The sequence below is a fragment of the Nanorana parkeri genome, unplaced genomic scaffold (assembly GCF_000935625.1).
Source record: "Nanorana parkeri isolate BGI_ZX_2015 unplaced genomic scaffold, ASM93562v1 scaffold221, whole genome shotgun sequence".
Classification (NCBI taxonomy): domain Eukaryota; kingdom Metazoa; phylum Chordata; class Amphibia; order Anura; family Dicroglossidae; genus Nanorana; species Nanorana parkeri.
This window is the reverse complement of record NW_017306489.1, coordinates 44174-62475: the sequence shown is the minus strand read 5'-3', so window position 1 is coordinate 62475 and position 18302 is coordinate 44174. Positions and strand designations below refer to the sequence as shown.

The 18302-nt window shown below is 41.0% G+C and overlaps 1 protein-coding gene across 1 annotated transcript in view; it reads right to left on the bottom strand.

Annotated features, from left to right (window-relative positions):
* Positions 1-18302, bottom strand: part of MAP4K1 (mitogen-activated protein kinase kinase kinase kinase 1) — a 59417-nt gene that overhangs the window by 6404 nt on the left and 34711 nt on the right. Inside the window, exons 12-27 of the mRNA XM_018555989.1 lie at positions 17797-17913; positions 16444-16519; positions 16316-16365; positions 14669-14721; positions 13154-13207; positions 10950-11016; positions 10704-10863; positions 9332-9427; positions 7899-7970; positions 7741-7817; positions 6109-6169; positions 5921-6023; positions 4511-4569; positions 3987-4090; positions 2527-2704; positions 523-591 (exon numbers count right to left, since the gene is read on the bottom strand). Coding sequence (XP_018411491.1) covers positions 523-591; positions 2527-2704; positions 3987-4090; positions 4511-4569; positions 5921-6023; positions 6109-6169; positions 7741-7817; positions 7899-7970; positions 9332-9427; positions 10704-10863; positions 10950-11016; positions 13154-13207; positions 14669-14721; positions 16316-16365; positions 16444-16519; positions 17797-17913 — 1396 coding nt within the window. The remainder of the gene's footprint in view (positions 1-522; positions 592-2526; positions 2705-3986; positions 4091-4510; positions 4570-5920; positions 6024-6108; positions 6170-7740; positions 7818-7898; positions 7971-9331; positions 9428-10703; positions 10864-10949; positions 11017-13153; positions 13208-14668; positions 14722-16315; positions 16366-16443; positions 16520-17796; positions 17914-18302) is intronic.

The window sequence follows — 18302 nt, the reverse complement described above, 5'->3', positions numbered from 1 at the left end:
AAGCCAGCCCAGTGACATCACTGGTTGCCAAGAGCTCGGCGGGACACTGGCCAGACTGTTCCAAGTTGCTGGGCGGGGAGATGTGTATAACCATTATAGGGACCGCCCTGGCAGTATCAACCAATAAGGAATAACCCCTAATTACTAATGTTGCTCTACACTAACAGAAGCTGAATTCTGATTGATTGGATTGGTTGGGAGAAACTGTACATTATTGCTCTTTGCATTGACCTCCGTGCCCGAATACCGTCCATGAAAGGGAACCTGAAAACACAATATACAAGACCAACAAACACTGTGAGTAAGTGCACATAATGCACATGTACATGACTTTAGAAGCTCAAAACACTCCAGATGTTTTCCCAATGCACTACAATGTATGGGGGGTCGGGGGGGTGCGAATATACTAAACTAGAACAATGGATTGTCTCAGGCCCATGAAATTCATCTTTGCTGTAGAGTACAACAACCTGTCTGGTGTGTGCAAGACATAAAAGAAGATGGAATGTAAAATAGACTTACTGTTTGTGAGTACCAAGAACTGGTCGCAGCCAATCTGAGCCACCTGTACTCGACCTGAACATGAGCCATCTGATAAGAAAACACAACAGATTATATGAATTAAAGATGAACTGCAGCCTCACCCTCAGTCTTGTATCGTTGTACCAGATCCTCTCCTTTAATAAACATGCACTTTGAGACCTCTAATGATCTACGAAATCTACTAAGCTAGCTAATGTTATTCAATGGGGCCCAGACTCCTTGGCATCTACCATCCCTAAAATGACATTGTTAGAGGTGAGAGCATGGGTAAAAATATTTTATAGAGCTTAACTAAGCTCTCTAGATTGTAAGCTTATATGGCAAGTCTGTTGTCCCTATTGTTACTCGCTGTGGTTTACGAAACAACTGTATATACTTGTCTTTCAACAACTACATGACAGGGAATTATGAGGCTGCATCAAAAATGAATACTACTAATATTAAAAGCACCTGTCCAACTTTGCCTAAAAGTACACCATTCTAAAAGAAATCCAGTGACTGTCTTTGATAACTTCCTTCTGAAAATGCTACAGTTGCTGCCTATGTATTACACTGACTCACTGGCTTCAATACTTTCACAGATTAGAACAAGCATGCAGTAGGCAGACAGTCCTTAGTTCTTAAGAGTCCTTATCTGCAAAAGTATTATGGGTTAGGGCATCAAAGTGATAGAGACCCTTCACCAACTTAAAAACATTGTAGGTAAAAATAGAATATCAAGTATTTTAAATGCTTAATTGCAGCATTTAAACAAAAATGGCAACCACACAATTTATAACTAGCCTTGATAGCAAGGTGTACATGGAAGGGCTTACAACAAAATACGGATGTTTCCCAGCACACTTACCAGCTAGCCTGCAGCAAAACACATTGCACTGTCTAACAATAGGCGTTAAAATCAGAGGTTTTCGTTACACAACTTTCGCAAAATATGTGGAAGTCATACTGGCTCGCCAAGGCTCCTCTGTGTAGTGTGGTCCTAACTGCAATCTTTGAGAGTCTCCATCTTGGATTACATTTAGCAGCAGATAAATTGAATGCAGGTATTCCTGGAGGTTCTCTACTACGCTGGAGGCCCAGAACACTGGAGGCCCAGCACTTCAAAAAGTTCACTGAAGCCATGTGCACCTTGCTATCAAGGCTAGTTATAAATTGTGAGGTTGCCATTTTCGTTTAGCTCGGCTGTATTTGGTGTGAGGACGCACTGGAAGGTTCAGTGTACATTTTGAAGTGCTGGGCCTCCAGTGTCTGTGCTTTTAAGGAGGAGTGGGGCACCTCCAGGCATATCTGCATTCAATGTATCTGCTGCTAAATATGCTCCAATATGAAGAATCTCATAGATTAGAGTTAGGGCCAAACAGTGTAATTTGTTACAGGCTAGCAGGTAAGTGTGCTGGGAATTTTTGTGTTTTGTATTACTTGCAGCATTTTTCCTTTCATTGAATTGCAAAGTGCCCCTGAACTTGCTAGCAAATTTGACTACTCCGGAAAGAGTCCGTTCTCTAGCATAGCCCCTCTCTTCTTGCAGACCATAGCCCTTTCCTCCTCTGGGAGTGTCTAATTATAGTTTGTGCTAGCCCAGCTCCTCCTTCCCTTTTCCATCATGCATAACCTTTTATGTAGCTGTCAGGGCAGAAGCAAAGGTAAATGTATTAGAGTGTCTCTTTTGCCACTTTACACGTAAATAACATGCTTAAAATATGTGAAATGCACATAAAATCTTATCATAAAATTGTGGTTGAAATGAATGGTCTGCATGACAGGGTCTTAATAAAGGCAGCGTGTCTTGCATGACAACCAGCCATCTCATTAGGCCCACTCATTCTGGTTTTCTAATTCACAATTACAAGGTTGGAGGAGCTTATGGGACCAATCAGATTCAGACCGTCAGACCAGATATAATTAAGGGCCTGTGAGTTGCTCTGGAATGTTTTGCTAGGTCTTGCATCAACCACCCAGAAAGCCTATATGCCCATTTCTCACCATTTCCACTGTCTGTAAACCAAGAGCTCATAGAACTGAGGTTGATGGTCTGGAACTGGATCCTGCCATTAGAGGAGGACCCCTTACGAATCCCAATGCAAACAAGAGGGTATTGTTCTCCTGGCACCACCAACATTTCAAATATTCTCAGGGGACAAGGCAGAGGGAATTCAAAATGCTGCAATGAGAAGAAATAACATTTGGTGAGGACATCAAGGTAAAAGGAAGTGTAGGAAAGATAAGAGAAGGAGGTGGTCAAAGTGTTTGTGTAGGCAAAACCAAAAAGAAGGTGACACGATGATGCAGTGAGTCAGTACACAATCCTCCCAGGAAGTGCCAGGAAGCCTCAGTTCTAAACGATTTACTTAGTTGGTTAGATTTTATTTTTTGCTCATGTCCTGTTATGTATCTTAAAGAAGAACTCTGGGCAGAAATGTTACTTACCCTTGAAGTGGAGCAACCCCCACACTGCAAGGGTTAACTGCTCATTTTTGTCGGGTCAAAAAAACAATTATACTCACATGAACCGCTGCAGTGATGGTATGTCCCTCGGCAGCCTCCTGTCCAATATAGACATGATGACTCGAGGACTCCTAGACCGCTGCAGAGGAGGGGGAGAGATGCTAAAGGGGTTGGTCTAAGAGCCAGCCGGCTCGCAAGCTCAGGTGAGTATAGCTTTTCTTTTTTTTTACCCTAGGCAAAAATTTACAGTTAACCTTTGTAGTGCGGGGGTAGCCGCACAGAAGGGTTTAATAAAATTCCTGCCAGAATTCTTTAATGATGGTATTTCACACACAAATTTATAATTGCCGCCTTTATGATCTATTTTACTGCCAGGCAAATGCAATTATCACATCCTTGACCACTCTACAGCCTAAGCAGGCATCCCTGGGCAGACTGATCTTAGAAGTATTGATTGCCAATGATGAATTTTAATGGTTAATAGTTCTTCCAAAATGTCCAAGCCTGCTATAAGAGTAATAAACCGAATGATTAGGTTAGCTGTTGGGATAGGTTCACTTACAAGGAGAAACACGAGCGAGTAAAACATACTCTTCCTAAAGCTTAGTGCCTGCGTGGGACAGTGCTCTGCTCTGCCCTGCGTGGGGGGGGGGGGGGGGGGTGGCGTTGGGGAGGAGGGGAGGGGGGGGGGGGGGGGGGGGGATCCTGTGACCCAAAGGAGAAGTAAAGCCAAAAAAAAGGTTTGGCTTTACTTATTCTTTTAAAAGCAGCTGCCTGCCATGCCTTCCAATAAATAGTACAATACATGTTAAGGAAATAAAATGAAACTGATGAATAAAGATGTAATATTGAATATTGATTGTGTTTTTTTTTAATGTTTGAGATCCAAGAAGAGCTTAGAACAATAGCAAGGTCTAGGATGGTGCACTGGAGTTGGTGACAAGCTTAACATGCCCTGGAGATACAGAAAAACAGAAGATCTCAGATAGCTCACTTACCTTCATCAACATAAACTTTTCAAGTGGTTGATACCATTCCAACAAGTGCACACTGGTCTCCATTGCTACGCACAAGAACCAGCTATCACGTGCACCATCATGAGCTAAGAAGAGAGAGAGAGAGGAAAAAATTGGGGTAAGTACAATGATGTGGCAGTAGGGGAATAGATCATGCCGAAGGAAATTGGGTGACTGGAAACCTGTTTTTTTAACATTTATCCAAACCGTTTCAAAAACAAAAAGTCAATTTATTGGTAGGCTATGACCATAATCTCAAGACACATCTGTTAGATAAACTCTTGACTGGTTGCATATGGTTTCTTGGTTTGATTAGTGGCTATTTTTCTTTGTCCATGCCAAGATAACCTGGTATTGTATATTTGATGCTTGTAGAATGCAAGCAGGCACTTGTGGACATATCTCAGGAGAACATTTTTTTTAGAGTTTTGATTTTCCGTTTCTGTTGTAATGTCTGTGGGTACCATTACATTTTTTGATAAGAAAGGAAATAGGTGAAATCTTACCCACAGTACAACTCTTGCACCCTTTAGTGTCTGGAACCTTGGTGGATGCAGATTTCTTTCTGGAGAAAGGAAGTAAGAACACAACAATGATTGACCTGTCTCTTCCCATTTTCCTGTTTACCAGACGCCTCTACTTTCTTTTTTAGAGGATACACACTAAACTTGTACCATCTGACAATACTGCAACACCGCTTACCATACCCTTCTGCTCTGACAGTTCCTGGGAAGCAGTCCACATTCTGTTGCTTTACTGCTTAGCATGTCTTCCTTCCTCATATAATGTGGGCTAAACTAGCAAGCAAATACAGGACAGCCCACCAGCATAAACGTCCAGAGTCAGACATCTGTGATCTGTCTTCTCATCAACATTGGAGCACAGCAGCAAATGATCACCATGCTGACGTCAGTCACAAAGGTAATTCAAGCGCAACAGAATTTCAGCACCAGCAAATCCTGGCTGGAAAGCTGGAGGGGAGCCACATACTTCAAATAACCAATTTTAACACAATACAACACAACAGTATTCAGGTCCAGATAACTGTTAACTGAAACAAACACACAAGAAATACTAAACAATGTATCCCAAATAATAAATAGTAAACCCAGTGACAAAAGACACACATACTAATTAAAGTTGCCATACACTATAAAATACATTTCTTGTACAGCCCATTTAAACAATGTGATTGGGGAATTCCTCTTCCCGAAACGCTATTTTATTCTGACAGCCTGATTGCAGTCACTATTCAGATGAAAGTTTTCAAACCGGTTCCTTCACCAAAATCAATAGAAAAATTGAGTATGTTGAAGGACATGTCTGAAAATTTTTGGGTGGGTGGATACTGATGGGGCCATACACTGCCCAAATTTAGAGCAGCGTGTGGCCAGTCCTGTATTTTTACATTCCTGTCAGCAAATTGATAACCCAAAGATACTTCAGACCTAGGCAGAACATGATTTAGGTTGAGATGTCCAAAATTATTTTCTTGACCTTCTAGGTCTGGAAACACATATCACTTTCAGAGAATAAAGAAGATGGATGGGCATATTAGAGATTACTCCAAAGAGAAGCATTTTGGATATTCCTTCTTCCAAGACCTGCCCCACAATTTAAATATTATTAGAACATCAGTTAGTTGAAAGCAATGTAAAATCAGAGGGCTGGATTAGTATGTGTGCCTTTTGTTATTATAGTAAGTGATACATTGTTCAGAATTATTTGTAACTATTTGTAAGTACTGGATATTTCATACAGTTAGTTACCATGTATTGTATACGGCTGTATTATTTATGGACTATAATGATGTGCAAGTTATGGACATTAATGTTCTAATTGTTTGTCGCTATGTGGACAAGAGCCTGTTCTCTTAGAGTAATGTTGCTCACCATACCCTCCTACCAAGGCAGTACCTGGGAAGCAGTCTGTGTGTTGGGATGTGAGCCAAACGGGATTCTTTCCGTATCTGTTCATGAAGACCCAGTAGGCTGTGTGAGTACAGCTGGGCAACCTTACCTATGGAAGGACAGATACACACTGAAAGATCATCCCTTAGCCTATAAGTTTACTATTTTGCCAGTTGACATCTCCTTCATCTTACCGGTAATAGACATTAAAACATTGTTGATGGAATAGACCCAAGTTGTCCAGCCAGGGGTCAGCTAGAAAAGATAGAAGAAAACAAAAAAATTAACTTGGCCTATGAGAATTATACTTTCAGGGTTCAGAAGTCGTTGGGCATTGCAATCGACACAAACCTGAAATATCAGTTTGTACAGTGCTTCATTTAAATGCAAAAGTCAGCCTTCAACAATAGCGGCCATCTACAAAAGCCCTTAGAATGTTTCAAAGGATATCCCTTTTTATGGTGTCATAATTTCAAAGATTATAGGTGTACCCAACAGGAATATATTTTTGTTGTAAATAACTGCATTTAGGTCCAGAATTTAGTAGTTCTGCTAATTCAGGACAAGGCTCTTCCTATAGTTCTCGGGAATAGAGCAAAAGTCATCCCCACTAATCAACCCCACAATCTCTATAAAAGGCCTATAAACCTTTACTCAATCCATATAGCAACTGTAAAAAGCAGATAAGCAGCAACAATTTAGAGTGCAAAGGTCTCCATAAAAATACAACCTGCCTGCTTTGAACTTTAATGAATCATTATAGTGATAAGGATGGAGTATGATGGTGTTTAAGTCCTTGGTGTGGATGACTCTCCAACCAAAAACTTTGTTTTAGTGTTGGCTAGAGTGGAACAGGGTTTAGGCTTGTGGTAATGTGTTATCATTGTCTGTGCCCTCTATTTGAAATGTTATTGAAGAAATATTTGTCTAAGTCATGCCAATAGGCTTCCATCTGTTGGCACAAAGCATCTACTAGGAAGTGGATTGGAGTGTGTTTCACTGTGTAACATAGTCCATATACCCAACCCACTCAGATACCGCTACTCCAATGTGGTAACATGGGTGCTACGGTTGTTGGCGGATGGCAATCACCCCGTCATATGAACAAAAGCATGGATACCGACACTCCAATAGCTGATTAAGTACGTATATTTATTAAAGTACGTGCTGCATAGCAAACACTTAATGCAACGTTTCGGGGTCGCAAAGGATCCCCTTCATCAGACAGAAACAAGTGATCACTTGTTTCTGCCTGATGAAGGGGATCCTTTGCGTACTTATAGATGTACTTTATCAGCTATTGGAGTGCCGGTGTCCATGCTCTTGTTCACTGTGTGACATAACTCTCAGGAAGGCATCTATCCATCTATGACCAAGCCCAACTCCAGCAAAATCTTTCATTTTGGATAAAATAAGGAAGGGTTAGAATTCCTGACAGGTTTAAAATACTCAAACACAACAATCTGTAGCACATGGTCTCCAATCACCAGAAAGATATAAAGGGTGCTCGGCCAATGGTTGCACCATCAAATATCCTTGCCCTCAACCACAGGAAGTGGTTGATCTTCCCTCACTTCTTGTCATGTCTGACACATTTCAAATAGACAGGAACTAAGGCAAAACATTTCAACTAGTGAGCATAAACAATAATAACACATTAACACAAGTTCTAACCATGCTCCACGTTATCCAACACCAAATAACTAATTTTGGTTGAAGACTGACTTTATACACGATATTGAGTCTTTTTTGTCCCATGTTAAGCATAAAGGAAAAAAAAAGAAATAAATAATTGTGAGGTGTGCAATAGCCGGATGTCCACTTACCAGGTCGAGAGAAGCCAGTGACTCTGAGAGGTTTAGCGTATAGATCCCCTGCTCAGCTCCCAGTATGACATGCAAATCTGTAGAATACATAATGAAACTTATAGGAGTTGGAGGAAGCATAAGAATGTATTATAGAGAACAGAGAGCGGGTGGCACACCTTTCGTTGTTGGATGTTTCCAGGTTGTTGCAGAGTGGATTTTCAGAGGACATCCATTGAAGATCTTTTTCAGTTGGAACTCTCCCTGATATGAAAGATATGGGGACATTTAAGGAGAACTGTACAAGGCAAGGGCAAGCTCATATCATTAGATGCATGTGACTGATGTGGATGTGTGACACCTGCTTTGGTTTTTGGTATTTTGGTTAAAGTAGAACTGAAGCATTTTTTAAGTTTTAGTGAGAGTAAGGGAGAGTTATAGCCCCTGACACCTTTTGTGCCACCTGTGTCCTATTGGGGAGATATCTCTTAATTTCCTGTCTGATAGCCACAGCAGGAATTGTGTAATTTTCTTTCACTTTCACATTCAGTGATAAAGGACACCAGGACAAATAGAGAAAATTAATCTCCATAACAGACACAGACAGCAATAACCTGACAGGTGTTCTAATCCATCTCCACTATATCCAAACCTTAAAAGGTTTCTTCCACCTTTGGAATACAGAACCCCCTGTGTTCTGGTGATGAGGAGAGAGAAGGTGTTTTGCAGTTGCACCACACTTCCAATCCTGCTCCTGTAAGTAAGCCTTGTCATCCTAGGAACAGAAAGTATGTTACTTCACCAGGTGAAAATAAAGACCTCTACACCTATGGACTAGTAAGCTGCAATACATTATATTTTTGTTGTTAGGTTTAGATACACTTTAAGGTGCATGCTCCTCATTATTACCATCACAGGTTTACTTTATGTTCATGTTTAACTGTGAAACAAGGTTGTTAAAATTAAATATGTTCTCTTTGGAAGTTAGGAGATTAAGGGGGGACATGATCTTCTTGTATAAACTGTTCAATGGTGACTGCAACATTATTAACAAACTCTTTACGGTCCATAACTCCATAACAAAGACCAGAGGGCAACACCAAAAATTGGTGGAAAAAAATGTCAACACAAGGGGCACAAGGGGTTCTTCACAGTTAGAGCGATTAGGGTCTGGAACTCACTGCTGCAGGAAGTGATCTCAGCTAAGAGTGTGGAATCATTCAAGAAACTCTTGGACGAGTTCCTCGGAGACTATAACATACAGGGGTACAGGTACTCCTAAGAGCAAAATCATACATGGACTCATACACACGCACACACCAGCTCAAACATAAATGCATACATGCAATAGCGCAATAGGTTGGGCTTGATGGAGTGTATTTTTAGACAAGTATACTACTGACAGGAGAGCGAGCTGCTGTGCATGTGACTCATGGATTATTTTAGGTGCTGTGGCCCAATCAGTGTATCTGAGCTCACATCCAGGAAACCAATGCCTTTGGCATTTAAACATACCACATCCATCCAGAGCATTCAAAGCACTCAGTCCATGCAGGGCAGCTGGAGATGTGTCACTGTATTAGGCTTGGCTTAGACAGGAACCTTGTCAGATGTAAAATGCCTACCTGTTTTGCTTGGGTTGTTTGTTGCTTTGGTGGTAAAGAAGGGGGAGATGCACAGAGGAAATCACGTAGCAAGAGGGATGGTTCTGATGAAAGGAAAATAGACAATGTTGGAGATTTGTAGTCAGGAGCACAACTGAGAGACAGGAGACAGCAGTGACATGGAGGTCAGCAAGAGGAACCAGTGAATGCTGCAGGGGACACCCAGGAGATTGACACTCCTGGAATTGTCAATTTCCCAGCTGACTTTGGGGGACCATATCTCATGAACAAAATGGAGTTCAGTGGCACCAGCAGTTGGAAAGTTAAGGAGAATTATTAAAATAAATACTCTTCCCAATACTTAGAGAAGGTGTGGGACAATGCAGCACTCACACGCTGCTGCCATAGATTGAGAGCTGAGTCAGTCACCACTCCCCACAGTGATTCCTTCCCTCTCTGTTCCTCCAGCGCTCATTGGAGGGACAGACAGGAAAAGGGGGTGTGCACAGCTGGCTCTGGATCTAGAGAGGCAGAGCCAGCTGTCAATCAGGCAGCAGGGTGGATCCCAACAATATTGTATATCCTGACATTATTTTGGATTCCTACAATATAGCGGGCATTTAAAAATATACTCCTGTGACCCAAAAGAGAGCTAAAGCCAAAAAAGGTTTGTCTTGAGTTCTTTTTTATGTATTCTCTCTCTTTACAGGCTCTTTACAGGTACATACTCTTTACAGGTACTTACTGTACGTATTTGCTTCATACACTTTACTAAAATGACAGGGTTGCTTTAAAGCAGACCTTTACCCCCTTTCACTAAAAATCACCTCAGCATGCAGCTCTGAATGCTGATATGAAATCATCTTACATTCATTAGTTAAACAAACATATCTTTCTTTTATTTACAATTATTTTTTAAATTCCTGGTCCTCTTGGGCATTAGTGATGTAATGTGCCCAAGCATTGCATCCTGGGAAGATAACATCAGCAGAACATTGCTGGGAAATCTCATCTGTAATCTCACGAGATCTCGGGGAAAGGCATTTTCCTCCCCTGAGATGATGTGCATGCTCACATGTCCTAGTCACATGTGCCAGAGTTCCAGGAAGTAAAGGGAGATAGGTTGGGGAATGTGAGAATGTCTCATGATACACCATACATGGTGTATTTTCTGGTATTTTCTGTATTTGCTAAAAATGTTCTAAGCCTGAAATGAATGCAGCCACCACGTCTAAGGGCCAGTATGCTGCATATGTTACATTTTTGTTCTTGGCTTTAGGTATTCTTTAAATCCTGTATGGTGTTACAGAATCGTCTTCCATGTACTCCAACTATTTTCCAAGGGCACTGGTGCAGCAGAAGCAGCCTTGAACTACTCACCAGAGCTAGCAGCTGGCAACTGTTTCCGTAAACTTTCCTGATAGGTCTGTGTTGCATTTCTGTGTGCGCAGGGTCCACTGGAACATCGTACCAAAGTGCTAGGAGTGTGCAGGCGGTCCTGCTCCCTTTTTACATCAGCAGAGGAGGTGCGAAATCTGGGCTGCAGAGGCAAAGCAGACAGAATGAATGAGACAAGGGACATGGGTTCTGCATGTAGAATAAATTCACAGCTATGTGCGGCACTACCTTAGGGGGGAGCGGAGGAGGAGACTCATCAGCATATATGTCACTATGGAGGTCCACACAGCCAGGTCTTGGGGAAAAAATAAGTTCATTTAAAATTGATAATCATTATAACAGTAAATGCAAATCATACTCACGAATTAATACAATGAGCAAAAAACTTAACCACTCATTATGTCCAACATGAAAGGTTACATTATATGTATTAAAGTGAAGCTGAACTAAAAAAAAAAAGTGCAGATTTGCGATGCTATAAGGATCATTTGGAGATGATTTCCGTCTCAGTTGTACCCTGAAAAACTACCCTTTGTTTGGAATTCCTCCTGAAAAATAGTTGTGCATTTCCTGGTATGCGAGGGTGCCTAGGCATTCCTTTACCTACAGCCTCATAATTGTATATCTGCAGTGTGAGATCTAGGGCACTGTTGCCTCTGACTGCCACTCTCAAGAGATTTGGAGTGAGGTTTGGTGGTATGGTTACTGTTCTCTTTGCTGGAGGATCTGAAGTGAGGAAGCAAAGCCCTGCCTCGACCAAGATGGCCGTCCATACACAAAGACAGAGTGCAGAAAAAGCATGGTAAGCTCTTCCATGCTCCGACGCCCGCCCCCGCTTCACCATCATCTGGCCTTACTCGATGGGAACACCTGTGTATTCTAACCGCAAAGAAAACCATCCTGACTAATTGGATATCTGCCCTGCGCCCATCTCTCTCTGCATTCAAATCTATATTACACTACCTCATGCTCCTAGATAGACATGTGCACTGCCAAAAAATTCGTTTAGTTTCGTTTCGTTTTAAATTCGGATTTGTGTTATTTCGTTTTTCGGGATTCGGGTGTGAAAGTCAATTCGGATTCGGAATTCGGATTCGGACGAAATTCGGTAGCGGTAGGTCGAACGTTCGTTTCGTTTTCTGTTCTTATTCGTTTCGTATTCGTTTCTTATTCGTTTCGTTCGTTCGTGACATTTGAGGGGGGAAAAATATTTTTCTCCTTCTCTAATGTCACTTTGCTCCAACGAACGAAACGAATAAGAAACGAATAAGAACAGAAAACGAAACGAACGTTCAAACTACCGCTACTGAATTTCGGAAATGGAAATTCGGATTCGTTTGCATTCGTTATGTCTGTAATTCGGAATTTAGATACATCCGAACGTCTGAATTTCCGAAAATTCGTCCGAATTTCGATTCGGAACGAAACGAATCGCACATGTCTACTCCTAGATAAACTGGATACAAAATTTAACCAATCTCATACATACAGTTATTTTTCTGTATGTGGAAACCTTTTTTGAAATCCGAACTGCCCGTGAACCAATCACGTGATATTATGACTACCTTTCAGCACTCTACATGGTATCTCACAGAAAAGCTATGTGGCTCCCTGGGACCCCTAGATGTCCTTTAACATTCCCCGCTACACCTTAGCTCTCACATGAACCATTTATCCCATGAACCCTGACACTCACCCTTGGTAGCTCCGTACATTGAGCACTACATGGCCCTAACTGTAAACTCATTAAACCGGTCATTTCTTCTATTAAGTTTTCTTAATCAAAACTCTATTGTGCTAGGAAGTCCCAGCCCAAAATGCTCCCCAAGCCCTTTCCTCGACAAACCCCTGTGCTTCTATTCCTTTGATTCAAACGGTTCAATTAATTTTCGATGCTTGACATATCTACTTTACTGACTGTTACTCTGTATCGTATGCATCTTCTGGTTCATGCACGTACAATGATGTAACCTCATTTACTACTTTTACTACTCTGTATCCTTGAGTAATACAGCTTGTTTGTACCATTCTATTCCTTGTTATGACTCAATACAAATTTATATGCTGAAAAAAAAATGCATGGTAAGTCAGTAATTGGGAAAATCAGCTGCATAGGCAATTCTGGTGACTAGACCTTTGTCCTCTGCCTGGTTTTTGGCTTTTTCTGGGTACAGCTTCCAAGACTCAGTTACTCTTTAACCAACTGAGGACTGATAACATGTATAGCTACTCATTCAAAAGCATCAGTACGTCAGTTGTTTGCTGTGCGGCATGCTGAGCCAATCAGGGGGTTAATCCACGACTCTATGTTGTTGTTTTTTTATTGTCCTATTGGTAGTCACAAAGATCAGCATTAGCCATGACCTACTACAGGAGGTTTACAAGGCATGGGTCAGCTCTGCTATCATACTCATCACTTGTTGCATACTTACATATCAACATCGTCATAGTCGTCATCATCATCATCTTCATCATCAGAGCAGAAGCTGAAATATGAAAGTCGGTATTTACCTGGGTGAAATATGAGCCTTTTCTTCTTGCTAAATAGACACTTTAATGTATTTTAAAGAAAACATACATAGGAGCCAGTAAAGCAGTGCAACCACAATCAGTGGATCGTGGGTAGAATAATCTCATCTCAACATAACTGCCCTTTTACTTCTTCCAATAAATCAATCTAAACAATTATTACCTTTTGTATCACTTGGCCCTCCTACTAGATTGTAAGCTCTCACGGGCAGGGCCCTCCTAACCCTTGTACTGAAATTGTATTGTATTGTAAATTGTATTGTAGCTGTACTGTCTCCTACATTGTGTAAAGCACTGTGCAAGTTGTTGGCGCTACCGAAATCCTGTATTATAATAATAATAATAATAATAATAGTTCCTGCAGATTCTCCCTCCCGTCCATGCCCATACAACAGTACGGATATTCAGTAACATGGACTGGAGGAGGAATAAATTGACTACAAGTGCGATGACATGGTATTCCATTGAGAACTACAAGCCTTCAGGTTGAAGAACCCTAAGGTTCAGGTAAGTGGGAGCAGGGTGGAATATGGGTGTAACATGAAACATGGTCAGAAAAGTAAACTTGGCACTTAAAAGGAAATCAATGATAAAAGGAATATGGGGACTGCCACCCCTGGCCTCTACTTCTGGATATCCTAGTTATCTGTCTGCCATGCTGATCCTCCTATTTAACACTTTCTGAGTCATTGACACAGAACAGCTATTCTGATCAGGAGCTTTGCCTTTACTTACTGCATGTTTGTTTTTCAACAATACTTTTTTTTTTACTATAATACTTTGGAAAATAATATTGTGCTGCCACAGCCGCTGCCATTTTCTGTTGTTTCTGTTGCACTGGTATATTTTCATTGCTTCTCATCATGTTATATATGCTTCTGACCACTAGTGGTGGATGAGCGTTCGTGCGGCTTAATTTCTGCATACATTGGCATGTTCCGTTTTCCTTACTGTTTTTTGTATATTAGTAGAGTCATATAGTTAGAGACTCCCAGCCTCTCCTTCTCAGTTTCTTTAGACGTCCTCACTCACCGTTTAAGAGGGTTCTACATATTCTGTTATAAGGCTTCAGATAGAAATGTCTTTCCACCCCTGAGAATGACAAGGAAATCACATCCTCTGTATCGGGAAGCCTTTATAAACTACACTAGATTCTATTCTGTACTCAACCTAACAATAAAACCATTATTGCTATATGTTACTACTGAGAAGATGATACGTTTAGCTATGCAAACCTTCGTTGACAATGTGATATCTCCATTGTTCATTGCATTGCTGTATTGTCTTGTTGGCAGCAAGTTACATGCAAGCACACACACATACGACAAGTATACAAAAATAATGCCTACACTGTATATAGTTTTGTCTGTATTCTAAGTCCCCTGGAACAGAAAAAAATATGACCTCTCCTCACTTACCTGATATATGGGGTTGGGCTTTGAGGTGCCTGAGGACTTAATTCTCGGTCAGCCTTAAAGACAAAAGAAATATACCTGAAATCAAGAGTCTCTTTAGCGTTCAGAAAAGGTAAATGCCCCAAGATACTGATGTTAGCTTTCCTATTCCAGTCTGCATTAAAGCTGAAAGAGCAAACTTGTTCTATGTTGTGTGTGAACATTGATGGGCTGGATAACACATTGGCCTCCTATATTTTGGGGGGAAAGATTTACCAATTTAAAGGAACTTACGCCACTGCCCTGGTGCTGGTCCGGCTGGTTTCCCACCAATATATCACTTAATTTCCCAAGAAAGAATTGAGCAACATGAAACATGTAAAAGTATTTGCTGTGAATAAAGATTTCCTGCATCTCTGTTGTGCAGTATTCCTTTCTTGTGAAATCATAAAAAAGATCGTCCTCTACCATGTGAAAGAGTTGCAAACCTAAGGCCCCATTCACATTGCTCACACAGGGCTTGGAGAACAAATTGCCTGGGAGCTAAGTGGCGTAAAAAATTTGGATTTGAACTGTTTGGGATATATTGAGTGCTTGATTTTTTGAATACTTGTTGTCTCCCTTCCTTTTTAGACCCTTTTTTAGTATTTAAAAACTCTTTTTCCTTTTCTGTCAGTTTTTTTTAAACTGTTCCCTTTTTACCTAAGAATGGTCAATTCAATAGGCAAGCAGAGAAGGGGCCACTCATAAGGCAAGGCTGCTACACAAAGACATTTTTGGCATAACTAAATTACAATCTCATGATATTTGAAGCCAGAATGATTATATAAACAGTGTTCTAGAGACCAGTGTTGTTGTAGAAAAAAACTGGTTGGAACGTTCCATCTGAGATAAATCATAGACATACGGAGGCAAGTTGGCCCCGTCTGCTGTAATGTTTGAGAACCATTCATTACACTACAGGCACTGAACCCCCAGATTTTTCCATGTATGGCCAATCTGAGAGCATCAAGCTAAACACTGAATAGAAAGTATCTCGAGCCCTACTCCACAAATCTGCAATGCACAAGTAGACAGAAACACTCTACAGGCTGTCCTCCTTTGTTGCATTTTGCCCCCCTAGTAGAACCTAAACGTAGAGTCTCTCTGTATGATTTAGATCCCTTTAGGGGGTGACATCAGAGGGAGGAAGCCTGCGGAGTGTTCCTGTCCACTTGTGCTTATTAACAATGTGGAAGCATTACAGATTTGTGGAGTACGGCTCAAAATTATTTATTTTAACTGGCATTTGGAGCTAAGGGAGCCAGGAGGAAGCTTGCACATGCAGTTGGTTTCGCTAAGATGCCTGGTGGGATGGTAGAGAAGCCTTGGAGGGGGAATTCTGTGTAAACACTGAATAAATGAGTGTCTTTAGTTCAGAACATCATATGATGTACTTCTTGAACTGCAACCTACTATATTCCCCAGTGAACAATATGAGAAGTATTGGGAACAGAGGTTAAATCTACACCTCATAACCTCACGGAATGGGGAACACTCATATCTGAACCCGATGTAGTTGCGCCAGAGTATATATAACATCCTCCCTGAGAAAAAGCAAACATTATATTATCCAATGTTATAAAACCTCCCAGAAAACATTGAAGGACTTGGGTTAGCATAGTTAATTACCCTTGCTAATCTTGGCTCTTCCTTTTGCGTCTTGTTCTTTATTTGGTGGACTAAGGGGTAAAAAGTAAAAAAATCAGCAGAAATTACAAACACACTTCCCCTACCCATCTGTGACCACTGCTACTCACATTGAATGTCTGAGGATGAGCGGCTGGCTTTGGGGTTGCGTTTTTTGGAGAGGATGCGAGAGAACGCTGAGAAGAGCTGTGAGACATCAAATATTTGTTAACTGGATAGTGATAAAAGTGGCAGAATTTTAAGTAACTGTGCTATACAGTTTTGCTCAAGCAAATGATCCACAAAACAATATTTCAGTTTTTGTTAGTCATTGGAGATTTCAAGCATCAGCTGGCGTCGCCTTTTAGGAAGTCAAGGGGCAAGGTTTCACAGGTGTGGCTCCCATACCTGCTCCCCCTGCCTTGGATTTAAACCAAATGCCTTAAAAATACAGAGAGGAGGACTCCTTCATACTCCCTCATACTTGCCATAGCAACTGTGAAGAACTTCAAACTTAGGCATAGATATCTTTTCAAGGATGTCCCAAAGACAACAGAAGAACCAGACAACAGATGTTCCATCTTACCACTATCGTTAAAGCTACTATGAAGACTAAAAATGATCAAACAAAACACTAAACCATGGGTTTTTTAATATTATTTTAATTCTATATTCATGCTAATGCAGAATGCCACTGGAAACCTCCAAAAAGCCTATGAAATACTCACTTCCTGTTTATCACTCATGAGGCTTGCCAACCACTTGTATCTTGCACAGTATTGTTCACTTTATTCCTATGCAACCTACTAAATGGTCTGAGAATTATGTAGTGGACAGTATGAGGTGTATGAAAGACTTATTAACGTAGAAAAGTCTACCAGTGTCGGGCCAGCCTCAGCAAATCTCTAGAGTAGTGTATAGGTTACAGAGCACATCTGTGCATAAAAACAGTTGGGGTCCTTTAATACTTGTCATTGTTGCTTCAAAAATGTGCATGCTCTCTCATCATGGTTTTACCTGGCCAAATCACAGGGTGACTTCAGTATGGTGCACCAAACTACATAGCTGCCTGTTTGCCTTTGTTTCCCATCTCACTGGTCACTATAACAATAACTCCACCTGCGGCCCCATGGGCATCACCAGCACCAATGACATCACATAACATGAAATTACTAAAGTCTCCGCTTGACACAAAATCATGTCACAGTTCTGTAAATTAATCACTGTTCATTGGGTTTGGTGCCTCTTGAAAGATGCTTAGATGATAAGTAAAAGCAGTAAAAGGGTGTGCTACATTCATCCTGCACTCCCTTCACTGTTCTTCCTACATGCCCCTGGTCCCTTAGGGTCTGAGGCTGTACAGAAAGTATGGTAGTAGCTAGATACACCTTACTGATAGATAATAAACACACATTTAGGAATGACATCCCTGGATTACAGGAGCTCACACACCATGTCACAGTAATTCCATAATAAGACCTCACCTCAGTGTCATCCTCTTCAGGGGTTGAGTTATCACTGTGTTTTTCTGGGTTCCTTAACTTTTCCAGTAATTCTTGTGTAAGAGAAGGACCAAGTTCTGCCTGAGCAACAAATTGGTGCTGTGCAGAGTCAAAAGAAAATATTACAAAAAAAGAATACAGAAAAAGAACAAAAAACAAAGGCCAAGTCACATAAAAGTTTATGAAGCACAAATGTTTGTAGGCGGAAGGTAACCTCATAGTTGATAAAGGGTTCATGTATTGTATGTGGAAAAAAACATGTTGGCCAAAGGATCACTGATTAGAAAAATATAGAAACTGATTGGTATGGGCAACAGGAACCTTTTTTTTTTATTTGTCTAGTTTATACTGTACAACAGCATACCGTAGACACATAGAATTGTGTCAACAAATGGAGCACCCGGCCTCCAAATTATCTTTGTTGGCCAGAGTAGTCAATCAAGTTTTTTTCAAAGCTGCAGGACAGACCAGTAACTGAAAGTTAGAAA